Source organism: Schistocerca americana, chromosome 1 (genome assembly GCF_021461395.2).
Source record: "Schistocerca americana isolate TAMUIC-IGC-003095 chromosome 1, iqSchAmer2.1, whole genome shotgun sequence".
Taxonomy (NCBI): Eukaryota; Metazoa; Arthropoda; class Insecta; order Orthoptera; family Acrididae; genus Schistocerca; species Schistocerca americana.
The window spans coordinates 812271133-812288682 of record NC_060119.1 but is presented as its reverse complement, the minus strand read 5'-3'; the positions used below and the strand labels follow the sequence as shown (position 1 = coordinate 812288682).

General features: G+C 40.6%; 1 protein-coding gene across 1 annotated transcript in view; it reads left to right on the top strand.

The window, feature by feature from the left end:
* Nucleotides 1–17550, top strand: part of LOC124545982 (ubiquitin carboxyl-terminal hydrolase 8) — a 226904-nt gene that overhangs the window by 163318 nt on the left and 46036 nt on the right. Inside the window, exon 12 of the mRNA XM_047124950.1 lies at nucleotides 14572–14802. Coding sequence (XP_046980906.1) covers nucleotides 14572–14802 — 231 coding nt within the window. The remainder of the gene's footprint in view (nucleotides 1–14571; nucleotides 14803–17550) is intronic.

Genomic DNA, 17550 nt, shown 5'->3' with positions numbered 1-17550 from the left:
AAGGAGAGGGGAAGACGAAAGGAAGTGGGTTTTAAGAGAGAGGGTAAGGAGTCATTCCAATCCCGGGAGCGGAAAGACTTACCTTAGGGGGAAAAAAGGACAGGTATACACTCGCACACACGCACATATCCATCCACACATACAGACACAAGCAGACGTATTTAAAGACAAAGAGTTTGGGCAGAGATGTCAGTCGAGGCAGAAGTGTAGAGGCAAAGAAGTTGTAGAAAGACGGGTGAGGTATGAGTGGCGGCAACTTGAAATTAGCGGAGATTGAGGCCTGGCGGATGACGAGAAGAGAGGATATACTGAAGGGCAAGTTCCCATCTCCGGAGTTCGGATAGGTTGGTGTTGGTGGGAAGTATCCAGATAACCCGGACGGTGTAACACTGTGCCAAGATGTGCTGGCTGTGCACCAAGGCATGTTTAGCCACAGGGTGATCCTCATTACCAACAAACACTGTCTGCCTGTGTCCATTCATGCGAATGGACAGTTTGTTGCTGGTCATTCTCACATAGAATGCATCACAGTGTAGGCAGGTCAGTTGGTAAATCACGTGGGTGCTTTCAACTGACCTGCCTACACTGTGATGCATTCTATGTGGGAATGACCAGCAACAAACTGTCCATTCGCATGAATGGACACAGGCAGACAGTGTTTGTTGGTAATGAGGATCACCCTGTGGCTAAACATGCCTTGGTGCACAGCCAGCACATCTTGGCACAGTGTTACACCGTCCGGGTTATCTGGATACTTCCCACCAACACCAACCTATCCGAACTCCGGAGATGGGAACTTGCCCTTCAGTATATCCTCTCTTCTCGCCATCCGCCAGGCCTCAATCTCCGCTAATTTCAAGTTGCCGCCACTCATACCTCACCTGTCTTTCTACAACTTCTTTGCCTCTACACTTCTGCCTCGACTGACATCTCTGCCCAAACTCTTTGTCTTTAAATATGTCTGCTTGTGTCTGTATGTGTGGATGGATATGTGCATGTGTGCGAGTGTATACCTGTCCTTTTTTCCCCCTAAGGTAAGTCTTTCCGCTCCCGGGATTGGAATGACTCCTTACCATCTCCCTTAAAACCCACTTCCTTTCGTCTTCCCCTCTCCTTCCCTCTTTCCTGATGAGGCAACAGTTTGTTGCAAAAGCTTGAATTTTGTGTGTATGTTTGTGTTTGTTTGTGTGTCTATCGACCTGCCAGCGCTTTCGTTCGGTAAGTCACCTCATCTTTGTTTTTATATATAATTTTTCCCACGTGGAATGTTTCCCTCTATTATATTGAGTGTAATATTAGTCGCACTACAGTTATGTAACATTTATATATAATATTGGCTGTCAACTGTTAACCAGTAAGGTACAACAACCTTAGAAAACAAAGTAAACTACTAAGGCAACCAACGAGAAAGCTAAGAGAATGACATTTCCACTCATTAAGTGTAGGTGTTTCTGAACAAAACATTAAAATTTATAGGAAGATAGTAACTTTTCTCGAAAGAACAGATACCATTGATGACCTTGCAGCTTCTCTAGAATAAATGATAATTAACTGAAACCCTCAGCTTCCGACAGGTATTGTTGATATACCTTGATGGGAACAGCTGAAAATGTGTGCCTTGACCGGGACTTGAACACGGGATCTCCTGCTTACATGGCAGAGGCTCTGTCCATCTAGCCACCGAGGACACAGATGAGTAGCATGACTGCAGGGACTTATCCCGTGCATGCTTCCCGTGAAACCCACATTTCCAACTGTCCACAACCTACATATCTAACATTCCTAATAGATATTTGCCCATCCACTCATTACTCGCAGCTGTAATCCCAGATTCGAGTCCTGGTCGGGGCACACATTTTCAGCATCCTCATCAATGTATATCAACAACACCTGTTGGCAGCTGAGGATTTCAGTTAATTATCATTAAAATTTATCATCATGTAACATGGAAATCATTAGGTGGACATGAGGTATTTGTGTCACAATCAAAGATACATAGTCCGCCAATATCTCATTTTGCAAAAAAATGTGGACGCGAGAACTTTCTGATGTTATTGATTCAATCAAAGAAATTGCAGAAAAGTAGAAATTTATGGAAATGGGACTTGGATAAATTGAAAGGACCAGAGAGTTTGAAAGTTTCAGAGGGAGCATTAGGCAATGTTGGGCTGAAAATTGGGAAAGGAATACAATAGAAAATGGATGGATAACTATGAGAGATAAAATAGAGAAGGCAACAGAGGATCACATAGATAAAAAGACAAGGCCTAGTAGGAGTGCTTGGGTAAGATATTGAATTTAATTGACAAAATACAGCACCCGAAGCAGGCGAAAAGAAATACATAAATTTATAAAATGAGATTGACAGAAAACGCAAAATGTTAAGCAGGAATGACTAGAGGACTAACGCAATGCTGTAGAAATATGCATGACTAGGGAAAAGATAGACATTGCCTATAGAAAAAGAAACAGTTACATGAATATCGAGAGCTCAGGTGACGAAGCCACTGCTAAGCAATGGAAGGTAAGCTAAAAGTAGAAGGAATGTGTAGAAGGCCTTTGTAAGGGAAACAAACTTGAGGGCAATTATATAGGAAGGTAAGAGGAAGTAAATGAAGATGAGATGGGAGATAAGATACTGCGAGAAGAATTTGACAGAGCATTTAAAGATCTTGGTGGTAAAAAGCCTCCTGCAGTACACAACATTCCCTGTGCATTGTTGAAGTCCTCGAGAGAGCCAGCCATGATAAAATTTTTCCACCTGGTATGCAATATATATGGCACAGGAGAAATATCCTCAGACTTTAGAAAGAATGTAATAATTCCAATTTGAAATAAGGCCGGTGCTGACAGGTGTTAATAATGCCGAACCATCAATTTAATAAGTTGTAGCTGCAAAATAGTGGCACGAATTATTTGCAGAGGAATGGAAAAACTGCTAGAATTCAACTTTGAGAAAGGTTACTTTGGATTCTGGAAAAATGCAGGAACATGAGAGGCAATACTTCACCCTACAAAGACAAACTATGGTGTATAGCATATGTAAATTTAGAGAAAGATTTGGCAGAGTTCACGGGACAACACACTTTGAAATTTTGAATGGAACAGTGATAGAATGCAGGAAGCGAAAGATTATTTACAAATTGTATAGAAGCCAGACAGCAGTTACAGGAGCCGAAGAACATGAACAGGAAGCAGCAGTTGAGAAGGGGGAGGCATAGTGTTGTAGCCTACCTCCAATGTTATGCAATCTGTACATTGAGCAGGCAGCAAAGAAAACCAAAGAGGCAGCAAAGAAAACCAAAGAAAAATTTGTAGAAGGAATTAAAGTTCAGGGAGCACAAATAAAAGCTTTGACATTGTAATTCTGTCAGAGATGGCAAAGGACTTGGAAGAGCAGTTGAACTGAATGGGCAGTGTCTTGAAAATAGGTTATAAGATGAACATCAACACAAGTAACAGAAAGGTAATGGAATGTAGTCAGATAAATCAGGCAGTGCTGAGGGAATTAGATTAGGGAATGAGACACTAGAAGTAGTAGATGAACTGTGCTATTTGTGCAGGAAAATAAAGGCTGATGGCCTAAGCAGAGAGGATACAAAACACAGACTGAAACTTTGTTTGTCGAGAGAAGAGCTCTGACAGCTGGCAGCACAGTTGCCAGTATTCGACACGGATGGTCAGGGTGCGAGTGGCGGGGGAGAGTGGGGTGACAGACCTTCCTGTTCCACCCTTCGGCCTGCGGCAACACTCGGCTCCTTCAGCATTCCTGTAGGGGCAGCATTCTGCTGACTGATGTGTTCCTTCATGGAATATTTTTTCACATGCACTACCTGTGCTTGTCACCTTACACAAACACACACGTAAATATCTTCTTTAATGATGTTGCAGCCATTTGACTGCAACAATTTTATTTTATTGTTGCACAGTTCAGATTTCTCTGTATTTCATACCAGTCAAATATCTTTCGACATATAAAACTCTGGATTGTATAACAATAAAATAAAAATTATTTTCGTCAAACGGTAGTAACACCATTAAAAAAATTACCATCATGATGCTTCCAGCCAAAACGAACTACATGCAGATTTTCAACATTAACAATGTAAAGCAAATTGTACAAATGTTACAAGTAAAATATCAAATAAGGATGTTACCTTTATTTTTTGTGTGGGAGAATGGAAACCCCAAGATCATTGTCACCTGATTGGTCATCTCTCGTCATGACCACATAGTCTTGGGTATCTTCACTGCTAGTGTCCTCATAGTCTGATAAAGAAATTACAATATTATGAATGGATTCTTCTCTTACACCATCTTCTATGTTTGACCTTGTAATCCCTGTCCACACATGGTTCATGACGTTCTTCCAATTTTCTGGCGTTATTCATGTGACAGCCTCATTTACTAGCCTCTCTGTGTCTTGCTACGTAAAGGTTTTGTTTTGTTCCTCAACGTCTGCTTTTATTTGAGCCCAGATGATTTCAACTGTGTTGTAATGGCATTGGTATGGTGGAAGATGTACAACTTTGTGGCTTTGGTTCTCTGCTAATGTATCAATCACATAGTGTGTCTTCATTGGCTTGTATCGTTTCACTAATTCCAGAAATTTCGCTTTCTGCATATTCTGTTCAAAGTGTATTTATTATCTTTCAACCAGCTGACTATTTCACCTCTCCTTGCAGCAGCCGTTGGTGCCCTGTTTAATTTTACAGAATGGTAAGTGTGTTGTCCATTACAAGAACACTACCAGAACTGACGTTTCATAGCAAAGGAGTAACGACCCAGTCTTTGAATGTATCTGCATTCATCTCCTCGTTTTAGTCGACAGTTTTTTACTGAAACATCATCATAGCACAGGGCACAGAACTGTTCATAGAGCAAGCATGAACTGTAATTAATCACCCTCCCTTACCAGTTGGCACACTCGTAGTTTCATGGCGCGTGTCGTCTGTCCGTCTGCAACGGGAACATGCATGATGCACGTTGACCCATGTAGCAACTCGCGTAGGAAATGACATCTCCATGCTACAATGTCCACGTGTTCCATTAATACCTTTGGTCCTGAGAACTTTTTCTAGTGGAATCCAGTTTTTTTTTTTTCAAAACAATTGAGAGACTTGTTGTTCTACCTGTGTACAAACCACTGTCTGACAGTGATGCCATCAGCTTTTCAAGTGTCTGATACTCCTTCTTGCTGTAGTAGGCACATAAGTGTTGCCTGATAGCACTTACATCAAAGTTGTCTGTTTCAGTCACACGACACAATCTCTTCCTTGACTTTCCAGGCGTCACGTTAACAGGGCTCGCAGCTAAATTGTCAGCCTCTTTATCATTTGTGACTCTCTTCACTGTTGCTGTAGAGATGTTCAATGCTTCTGTCATTCTGTCAACAACTTTTCTCACTGATATCAAAGGCCTGCCAATGTCCCTTTCCCTTTCAAAGTAAACCCACAATCTGTATATAAATTCATGTGCTTGAGATTTCAGCATAGCTTCTTTCACAAAAGCCCTCTTCTCTGCACTGTAGGCAGCCATTTTCCACTTATACACATGTTTCCATTTATACAAACATCAAAACACTCACAGAAGTAGCGGAATGCACACATATATGCACAAACCTGAACGTAGCATGTGGTGCAATTGACTGAAAGCAGCAGTCGCCCAGCACTGCGGCAACACTGGGGCATTGTCACGGTAATGTCAACAAATGCTCACAGTCTGATTGGCTGTCACGGATGCGCACAGCACGTGCACGAAGGCCGCGTCAACTGTCAGACCTCTTCTCTCACCGTGTGGAGTATAGCAGTAACAAGAAAAGCATTTCTGAAAACGAGGAATTATGTTAATATCTAATATAAATTGAAGTGTTAGGAAGTCATTACTGAAAGTATTTGTCTGCAGTGCAGCCTAGTGTGGAAGTGAAATGTGGATGTTATGCGTTTCACACGAGTAGAATGTAGAAGCTTTTGAATTCATTCACTCTGTAGTGCTGTATTTGCTCACTGAATAGCCTTTTACATAGCTCATTATCTCTTAAGTATCCGTTGGTGACACATCAGGAGGGTACCAAGTAGCAAAGCTAGGATACCATCTGATTTTATAGCTTACTTTTTCAGTTAGTCTTGCTAGGATGATTAAGATGTGTGCATCAGGAGGAGCTGGACACGGTTCATGAGTAGCAGAAAGCACTTTTGGGTATCTATGGTCAGTCACCTTCAGGCTTCTGCCTTGGGGTGTAGCAGTGGCGGAGAATCTGGCTCATCGCATGCAATACCTCAGGTGCCGCTTTTTTTTTGCCAATGGACTCTGCTTACAAGGCACCTCTTAGTGCGCCCGACACAGTGGATGCACCCTCCCAGCAGGGTGAGTGGTGGGTGGTAACGCGTTCGCATTGCTTGAGGTGGAGGGCTAATGTGGGGACTGGCCGCCTGGCCTTGCTCATTCACCCTATGAGTGGACGGGTGGCCACTCCTTCAGCAGGGCCTGAGCAGGTACACAGGATAGGCGATTACTAGTTACTGGGAGCTCCAATGTTAGACACATTATGGAGGCCCTTAGATAGATAATGTTCAGGGCTGGAAAGGAAGCCAGTGTGCACTTGGTATGTCTGCTGGGGGGCCACTCCGAGATGTGAAGACGACCTTACCTGGCAGCTATCAATTGGGCAGGGTGCAGTCATCTGGAAGTTGTAGCTCACCTCAGCACCAACGATCCCTCTGCACGGGTTCTGAGACTATCCTCAGTTCATACAGGTGGCTGGCAGAGGTGATGAAGACTGCTAGCCTCTCATGTGGGATGCAAGCAGAACTCACAGTTTACTGCATTGTTATCAGAGTTGATCGGGGTCCTTTGGTTTGGAGCCAAGTGGAGAGGCTCAACCAAAGGTTTCATTGACTCTATGACAGTCTTGGCTGCAGATTCTAGACCTCTGTTATTGCATGGAGATTTGTAGGACTCACCTTTGCAGGTCAGAAGTGCACTACACAAAGGAGGCAGCTACATGAGTAGAAGAGTGCACATGAGGGTTCTCATACTAGGCGATAGTTTGAGGTGCTCTAATGAACACTTGCTAGTCAATTCACTGTAAGGGAAGTCATATGGTATTCAAATTAAAACCACTTCGACTTTCAAAATTTTATCAGTAAGTTGTTGGACATATTCACAATAATTTCCCAATTTTACTGCACTTCAGGAAAGTTCTTGCACACAAATTATTCTTGGGATCAAGAGCTGACTGAAACCCAAGGTAGAAAGCCGTGAGATGTTTAGCGTGCCATGGAACGTATATCAGAAAGATAGATTAGAAGCTCTGGGAGGATGAGTGTTCATTGCAGTTGACAAAAATATTGTCTCTATTGAGGTCGAAGTTGCGTATGACAGTGAAGTTATCTGGTCATGTATAACAGATGTAAGTGAAACTAAGTTAATTGTTGGACGTTTTTACCGGCCACCTGATCCCACTGTGGCAGTTCTAGTGACATTTAAAGAAAGTCTACAGTCAGTAGTGTGTAAATACCCAGATGATGCCATACTAGTTTGAGGCAACTTTGTGACGTTCGTCTGCTCTATTATCTCATTGATAGCCCTTGGTGTCGACTAATTGCATTGTTATACTGGCTGAAAATTGGAGGGGGGGGAGTTAAACACTGATTACTTTAAATGATGTAGCAGGCAGTTGCACAGTTGCATTTCACAGTTCTTTGCTTTCACTGTTCACAACCTCCCAGTATTACACAGTTATATTGCCAGTTACTTATTGGCCAATTTTGATAAGCCTCATTAATAGGTTGCACGCGAACATCGGCGTACTGCCACAGTAGTTTACTATTGAGCGTCTACAAGCAGTAAAAACCTAACTCGCAGTTCAAAGTACTTGCAGAATAATATGGTATGTATTGAACAGACACTGTCATTGTTTTAACACTTATTTCACAGTTAAGATGATGCATTGTTGTTGTTCTAACCAGCTCCAATTCCTAGTCTGAAAATTGGGCATGGACTGACTATCTCGGGACCAAAAATCGGGCCTTTATATATCCTCACAATAATAGGTACTGAAAGTATACATTGTTCAATGTTTAATTTACAGAAATTACAATTAAAACATAACTCATTAAATTAACTCAATACATCGAAAAATTGGTTCTTTTTAACATGACCTTCTACCACGAGGGTTAAGCCGAATTATTTGTTTAAATGATGAAATTAACAGATGATGAAACTGTAATTACATTGGAATTAATTAATGGCTGACTTTGTTAACTTTTTTGAATAGAGCCAAATGGATTCTTTAAGACTACTATTACTACTTCGTCCAAATGTTTATAATTAGTACAGAATGTATACACTAATGGCCATTAAAATTGCTACATCACGAAGATGACGTGCTACAGACGCGAAATTTAACCGACAGGAAGATGATGTTGTGATATGCAAATTATTAGCTTTTCAGAGCATTCGCACAAGGTTGGCGCTGGTGGCGACACCTACAACGTGCTGACATGAGGGAAGTTTCCAACCGATTTCTCATACGCAAACAGCAGTTGACTGGCATTGCTTGGTGAAACGTTGTTGTGATGCCTCGTGTAAGGAGGAGAAATGCGTACCATCACGTTTCCGACTTTGATAAAGGTCGAATTGTAGGCTATCGCGATTGTGGTTTATCGTATCGTGACATTGCTGCTCGCATTGGTCGAGATCCAATGACTGTTAGCAGAATATGGAATCGGTGGGTTCAGGAGGGTAATACGGAACGCCGTGGTGCATCCCAACGGCCCCCTATTACTAGCAGTCGAGGTGACAGGCATCTTATCCGCATGGCTGTAATGGATCGTACAGCTACGTCTCGATCCCTGAGTCAACAGATGGGGACGTTTGCAAGACAACAACCATCTGCACGAACAGTTCGATGACGTTTGCAGCAGCATGGACTATCAGCTTGGAGACCATGGCTGCGATTACCCTTGACACTGCATCACAGACGGGAGCGCATGCGATGGTGTATTCAACGACGAACCTGGGTGCACGAATGTCAAAACGTCATTTTTTCGGATGAATCCAGGTTCTGTTTACAGCATCATGATGGTCACATCCATGTTTGGTGACATCACGGTGAACACACATTGGAAGCATGTATTCGTCATCACCATACTGTTATATCACCTGGCGTGATGGTATGGGGTGCCATTGGTTACACGTCTCAGTCACCTGTTGTTCGCATTGACGGCACTTTGAACAGTGGGCGGTAAGTGTTCATCAGAAACAAGAGTATTGTCAGGAGTGACCCAGGGAAGCGTCATAGGACGGCTGCTGTTCTCTATATACATAAATGATTTGGTGGGCAGCAATCTGCAGTTGTTTACTGATGATGCTGTGGTGTATAGTAAGATGCTGAAGTTGAGTGGCTGTAGGAATATACAAGACAACTTAGGCAAAATTTCTAATTGGTGTGATGGATGGCTGCTAGCTCTAAATGTGGAGAAATCTAAGTTAATGCAGATGAGTAAGAAAACCAAACCTTTAATGTTCAGATACAATGTTATTAGTGTCCTGTTTGATGCAGTCAAGTCATTTAAATATATGAGCATAACGTTGCAAAGTGATGTGAAATGGAGCAAGCTTGTGAGAACTATGGTAGGGAATGAGAATGGTTGACCTCGGTTTTATTAGGAGATTTTTAGGAAAGAGTGGTTCACCTGTAAAGGAGACTGCATATTAGACACTGATGCGACCTATTCTTGAGTATTGTGTGAGTGTTCGGGATCTGTGCCAGGTTGGGTTGAAGGACTATATCGAAGAAATTCGGAGGTAGGCTGCTAGATTTGTTACTGGTAGGTTTGAACAACATGTAAGTGTTACGGAGGTGCTTCAGGAACTCAAATGTGAATCCCCGAATCTCCTTTTCGAGGAACACTATTGAAAAAATTTAGAGAACTAGCATTTGAAGCTGACTGCCAAATGATTCTACTGCTGCCAACATACGTTGCGCGTAAGAAGCACACAGTTATTTTTCCCTTGCTCTTTTTGCGAGTGGAACAGGAAAGGAAATGTCTAGTAGTGGTACCCTCTGCCATGCACCGTACGGTGGCTTGCAGAGTATCTGTGTAGATGTAGATACCTGCCTGCCCCCAAATAAGTTCTCATAATCAATGTCCCTGAATTGATGAGTGTCTTTGTAGCTTCATTTCTATTTTTACTCTGTGTTATTATTTGGTATTCTAAAAGGGCTCCTGACCATCACAAGTGAGTGATTTCTTTACTGTTTTATAAAGTTCAGTCAATTTAATTTTTGATTCCATTTGACCCTTGCCAAGTTTGTTTTCTATTTATTTGCTAAGCAATCTGTCTTTTGGATCTGTCAGATATCATTTTAAGAGAGAGAATCACATCACTGCCATACTATGATGTATCCGTTGCAAGTGTCAACTGTAGTGTCAAGCATTCGGATCTGTCAGACATCATATTAAAAGATAGAACAACACCAGTCCCATACTGTGATGCATTTGTTGCAAGCATCAACTGTGGTTCAAGTATGCTGAAATGTCGCTGACTACAAAAATTTCATGGCCGTCTTGTAAAACAGATTTAGTGGATGTGCAATTTCTACTGATTGGGATATAAAATTAATGTTGTAGTTGACTTTTTTTCATAAAAGAATGCAGTTGTTTACGTTTAGTGGATACTGTCAAGTTTCTGAATGTGTTCATGAATAGGTATGATATGTTTGCCACTGAGATGTGCTGCAGGAGTTTAACACTGGAAGCAGATAAGCAGCACTCGTCCAAATGAGGATGTAGTCATCTCTGAGTGACCATGGCAATAGATATCAGCTGTAGGGAGGGATACTAAAACTATCTAGCAAGCAAAGTATGGCGAAAGCAGGCATCAGAAGCAGATTAGTAGAAGTGAAAAAAGCTTGCTACTGTTATCAGATATTGATAGAGACTTGAGTGAAACACCTCTTTACTTTCACATTTGAAGGACAGAAATGACAGAGCTGAAACAGTATCTGCAGAATTGTGGGAATTTGCAATTTATACTTCATTTGTTAAAGAATTTTTTGCACTGTAGCTAGTATTCCTCGAACTCCTACTTGGTGTGATAGTCCCAGGCTTGGGATCAATTTCTTCTTGTTCGTTTGTCTTTATTTAATTCTGCTTCAGGTCCATGAATTGACCAAATAATCAGCTAGGCTCGTGTGACTCAGTTTTTTCTTTATACTATTTTGAAGCCAATACAAGGAGCTGCAAATCAAAAAGAAGGATATTTTGAGGTTGCTTCATCACACATAACACTCATCGCTTTTATGGTTCTGTGGTGAGCTGGTTCAAAAAGTGTATAGGCCTTCCATTCTCCAAAATTTTCACACTGAGAAACACTCTACTTTTTGTCCCGTTTTTATCTACAAATTGCAAGAATGTGAATGTAGGAGCTTGCATCCAAATATTTTAATGTATCAAAGATCCTGCTTTTTGCTTTTCACAGCTTCTTCTGCAATCTGGTCTTTCAGTGCCTTAGTTGGGGGTTGGTTAGTTAAGTAGACTGCAGTGAAAACTTTTTCTGCCCAGAATTTATTTGGCAAATTCATTTTAAACATCAGGCATATTGCTTTAAAGTAAAGAACATTTTATACATACCTCAGCTGAGCATGAATGGAGTGTGTGTTGGTAAAATAGTAGAAGGAGGCCATTTGAATTTATGTGACAGCAGGACTGTTGTATTTGTGACACCTTTAAAAAGGTAGTTGCTATTGTGTCATTAGCAAATTGAACATACCTAATAGACCAAACATATGGCCAGAATTTTGAAAGAAAATCAGTATTACAATCAAACACTGCAGACTTGTGTCAAAGATAGGTCATCTGCATTCTGAAGCATGAACTACATAAAGGTCTGGTTAGTGGCATTTTGTAAGAGGGAGTATTTAATACTTCATGCATAGTTTGTAGTACACTCAGATTTTTGTGAACTGATGATGCAAAGTAGGGCAAATACTTCTTTACTTAATTGATGACTATTCCAGGGAAGTATTTGTGTACATACAACTAGACATAAAGATGAAGGACCATAGTTAATTCATGACTTTCAAAACCTAGTTGAAAGCCAAACTAGAAGATGAATATGTACTCACATGCACATAATAGCAGAAAATATATATGAAAGATAATTTGATAATTTTTTTTAAGACGGAAGGGACCCAACATCAGACTACGTATCATAAACGCCAGTACAAAATGCAGTAGCTGAGCATTATAACCTTATGATAGGAGAAAAAGCAGGATGCCTATTCATTGAAGAAAATTTGCGAAATGCTAGGCAAAAGCAATGTTAGCTGCAGTCCACCTAATTTACCGATCTTCAATTACGGCATTGAAAACCAAGACTCCAAAAGAAACTTGGCCAAACAGGAAGCTGGATTTTGGATAAAATAATTTTAGATGTTGGGCTGCACCATTGTTTTCTATTAAAATGACTAAGTTGCCGACATTTCGACCAACTTGCTCCGGTCCTCTTCAGGACGAATCTTTGACAGGTTAAAATATTTTGGATCAAAGCGTATGTTCACAGTCTGGTAGCCAGCAGATCAGAATGGGACAAAAAAGTATTGGTTGTACCTTGGTAACGTGCTGTGGTGAACCATCACACCCATGTGCATGCACAGATGTGCCAGAAATGAGTTCATTACTGTCAGGTATTATCTGTAAATTATCCTGCTGACAATAAAAATTGTGGAAGAAAAAAGGGAGTAAATAAAAGGAGAAATGTGTTGTGAGGTAAAAAGTGAAACTTGCATGGGTGCGCATGTGCAGTACTTGGAGAGAAGTGACAATGTTAGCTCAGAATAGCAAGAGTTAAATGAAAGCATCAAAACAGTTGAAAGACTGATGGCTTTGAGGAAAACACTGCTGTCACTTAGCCTCCCCTGTTTCTCATCTTAATTAGCAAATGATGACTCTTTCTACCATGGTGCACATCACAGATTTTAAATTCCATTTTTAACTAGTCTTCCTATATTACATGGTTGTATCCACAGAACAGTTTCCTTTGTTACTTATTTGGTAATGTTGCTGGAATAGAGATTTGCTCCCATTTATTACAATATTGACTGTACCTAACTAAAACATTAACAATCATGAGTTTTGCTGAGAAAATAAATGTTACTTCAATGAATCTTCACTCTGAAGTGGAATGTGTACTACAGAGTGAAAGTTTCACTTGTGGTTAACCCATTCTCTATAATATTCTTTCTGCCACAGGTGCTAGTCCAACAGAGGTGTACATTAGAGTTTCCAAGGAGTTTAGAAAGTAGGACAGGGGTACTGCAGAAATGTTACTATGAGGGCACGTTGCAATTCATTGCTAGGTAGCTCAGCTAGGAAGGGTATTACCAGCAAAAGACAAGGTTCTGGGTTCGAACTTTGGTCCAGCAACACAATTTTAATGTGCGAGGGTGTGCTGAAAAGTAATGCCTCCAAATTTTGTATGTGAAAACTCTTAAAACTCTTTGAATAAAACAAATGCTATTAACATTCTACATCTGTATTCTTCATGTTTATGTATTTGCACCCTCTGCTGCTAGAAGGCTCCAAATAGCAATGTGTAACATGGCAGTATGTAACGTAATGGTCAGTGTTTGAGAAACAACATTCTGTAATTGAGTTTTGAATTTGAAGAGTTCGTATACACTTTCTCCTTCGGCATGCCACTGCCAGACTACACACGAGTGCTGCAACATCTGCAACAATCCAACACACCTGGGGGTTCACTGTCATCAGTCGTCCTCCATACAGTCTCGACTTGGCCCCACCCGATTTTCATCTGTTTGCAAAACATAAAGCACGCCTCAAGACTTCACTTCGATAGTGATGAAGCAGTGCAATCAGAGGTGAGATTGTGGCTCCATCAACAAAGTCAGACATTCTATAGTGACAGTATCAACAAACTGGTCTCTCATTGGGAAAAATTTCTTTGTCGCCATGGTGAATATGTAGACATGAAGAATAAAGATGTAGAATCTCAGGAACATTTGTTTTATTTGAAAAGTTTTAAGAGTTCCTCATAAAAAATTTGGAGACATTACTTTCCAGTATGCCCTCGTATAATTTTTTTTTTTTTTTTTCTGGAAATAAATTAATAGGCAGAGTCAATGAGAGAAATTATATGTATTTTTCTGAGAGAAGAGAGGTATGTAGACTCTAAGTAATTATTTTCTGACATTAAAAATGTGGTTTTATCACTGTTTGTAATTTACCTACTTCATTTGAATTCCATTCTATAAGTTAGCATTTTGATAATTTTCTGAGGATGATACTTCTATCTGATAAAAACAACACATAAAAAAAAATTCTTTACAAAGATTATGTGGATATGCACAAACTTTCTTATACTGTAAACTTACATTTCAGTAATAAACGTGAGACTTTTGGTAAATGGTGATAAATTTTGGTTGGGAGTGATTTTGATTGCTTATAAATGGTCTTAACTTCAGAAAATCTTTTGGCAGAATATTTTCTGTTAATTGAGTGCCCCTGTACTTCATTCCTAACACCATTTTATTTTCATTTCCAGGAGCGAGGATTAACTGGATTGAAAAATCTTGGCAATACGTGCTACATGAACTCAATTTTACAATGCCTCAGTAATACTTCTCAACTCAAAGAATTTTTTGTGCAGGGGACGTATCGTAACTATGTAAACAAACAGTCTGATACAAGAGGCTGCATTGTGGAGGCAGTAGCTGTTGTTATAATGAGTTTGTGGAGTGGTCAATACAGATACTTTGTGTGTGATGACCTGAAGGTATGTTGACTGTTCAGCTTTGTATTTGTGTATGTCTTATTTTCTTCCTCAAAATTGGTAGTTAAAAAGCAGTTCCTGTTAGGATTGCTGTTGTGTTTTGTTGCCCTACATAAAATATCTGTTTTTAAAAAATGCCAGAACATCTTTGCAAAATCTTGTATGCAAATACACTGGTGTCCAAAATTAAAGCAAAAAATGGAAGTTTTGCAAGATTGTGTTTATTTTGCCACAAAACAGCATAAACAGGTGATACCAAAGTAGAAACAACATAAAGAATACAGAACATAAACAACTGCAATATACATAACAGTAGATGAAAATGTGTCGTGTCCCCCCCCCCCCCCCCCCCCCCCAACTTAACAGATTTTCACACACACTGCAACAACTGGTTAATGTGCTCACTATAGGGTGTGACCACCTCTGGCAACAATACAGGCTGACAACAACGGAGCATGCTGTGAATAATGTTAGCAATGTGATGTTGAGGCAATAATACCCCTTTTTCCTGCGGAGCTGCTTGCGGGTCTTGGAGAGTGGTTGTGGATGTTGACGTGATGCAACCCGTCTCCCTAGTGCATCCCATACCTGCTCTATGGAATTCAAATCTAAAGAACGAGCAGTATCTTCCGTTTTCAAGAAAACATCAACCACTCATTATCTGTGAGGTCTAGCACTATCGTCCGTCAGTATGAAGTCTGGACCCACAGCACCTCGTAACGCCTGTACATGAGGTCCCAAGACCTTGTCACGATACCTGACAGCAGTTAAACCTTTCTGATTCACCCATACAATTTCATGAAGAGGTATTAGAGTGGTCAACGTTATCCCTGGCCACACCATTAGCGATTCTCCTCAGTCGGTCTCTATCCACAATGTTCGGGTCTCAAAATTGTGTTCAACATTCCCTTCAGATGCGAATCTTCCAAGAACCACTCTCCAGACCAAATTGGGACTCATCTGTGAGAAGACAACTGGCCCACTGTTTGACTGTACAGGTGGTATGTTAACGATTCCACTCTAGACATTCCCTTCTATGAAGAAACTTCAGAGGCACACATACTGCAGGTCTCTGAAAATAAACACCACTCTGTCAAAACCATCCCCATGCCACAGTACAACACATCCAGTGGTTGCTGTGAGGTCCGATGCCAGTTGCTGGGCAGGACTAAGGCAGTACCGTCATGCCTTTACAGCCAAATAACAGTCCTCTCTTTCTGATGTTACACGTGGTTGGCCTTGCTCTTGTCTTCATGATACTGCTTCAGTCTCTATAAACTGTCGCCACATCCGAGAAACAACAGAACGATTCATATTAAGCCATCAGGCCACATGAGTTTGCCACTGTCCTGCGTCCATTCTTCCTGTGGCCCTCCACTGCAGAGAGTCTGGTAAGCATCTTCTCTATGCATACTGCATTGTCTGTGATTGAGTACACCGCAATTGTGGATGTGGGACTACCCGACAAACACTACTCCATTTGATAGGTGCCCTGATCTCATCATTGGCATGGTTTTCCTTTGACTGAAATGCAATCTTCCATGCAGAACATAACCATACGGGTACCTGTGAACAGTTAGTATGATTATATCATGAATTAGACACAGGCTGGGGACTTAGCAGTTTGTTGCTTTAATTTTGGACGCCAATGTAGCTATCACAGTATACATTCAGTATGCACTGCAACTGCATAGACCTAGAAAAATCATTCAATTTATTTATAATTGGTAAATCTTCCACCGCAAGAACATCTTCAAATCTTCATTACGAAGCAGCAGGGTGTGCCCTTAATTTGGACTCTTTTGTGCATAATTGCTGAAGTTTAACCTACTTCTAAAAAAAAATTACAAAAATCAGTAACTCTTGCATACACTGTATAGGCATTGACAAAGATTTCCTGTGCCAGTGTACTGACAGATTCATAAAAATCTGCATTGAATGTTTCCATTAAGCTTGTGGTTTCTGTTTGCAGAGAGCTTCTGTTGGTTGGTTTGAATGCACTCAGTCTGAGTGTAATTTAAACAGTTGAACCCATCTAATGATTATTAATCTGATCAGCAACTTTCATTATTCACCTACTCATTTCACTTACATGTATGATACCGCTTATATTTCAAGTTACCTGTGATGCTGTAAATATTTATTAGACATTGCACAAAGAAGAAATATAAAAGCCAGAAGATAAGTCCTCATAAATTTTATGGCCACCTCCATTCATTCATTCATTCATTCATTCGACTGTTCATTCATAATGACACCATCATGAAGCACAAACTGTATAGATATGGAACAAGTCAAACTATACATCAAGACATGAACCCTCAGTTCCAAACTGCACTAATAACTGATTATTGTTGAACTGCTGTAAACTGCTTATGTTGACATTAAACATTGGAAAATTAATGGGATTTGAAAAATGAAACGGCTGTTTCATTTACATTTAATAGCTCACCCCCCCCCCCCCCCCCCCCCGGCCCCTCCCTCTCCCCCCAATGAAGCTTAAAATTTACGTGACCAAATGGCATTCATCAGAGAATAAGGCTATGTTCGCTTGATTGAAATCCAATGCGTGTTTTTGATTCGTGTGTTTAAACATCTAACTTTCAACCTACAGCCCATCACATTAGCACACGTTGACATGTGTTAACACAGTGTGCATCTCTGGATGCAGATAAACATGTATTGCCACACAGTTAGAAAGACGCATAGCACCCTTGTGCTGTTCAGTCGGCTGTGCATTCCTGTTGTCAC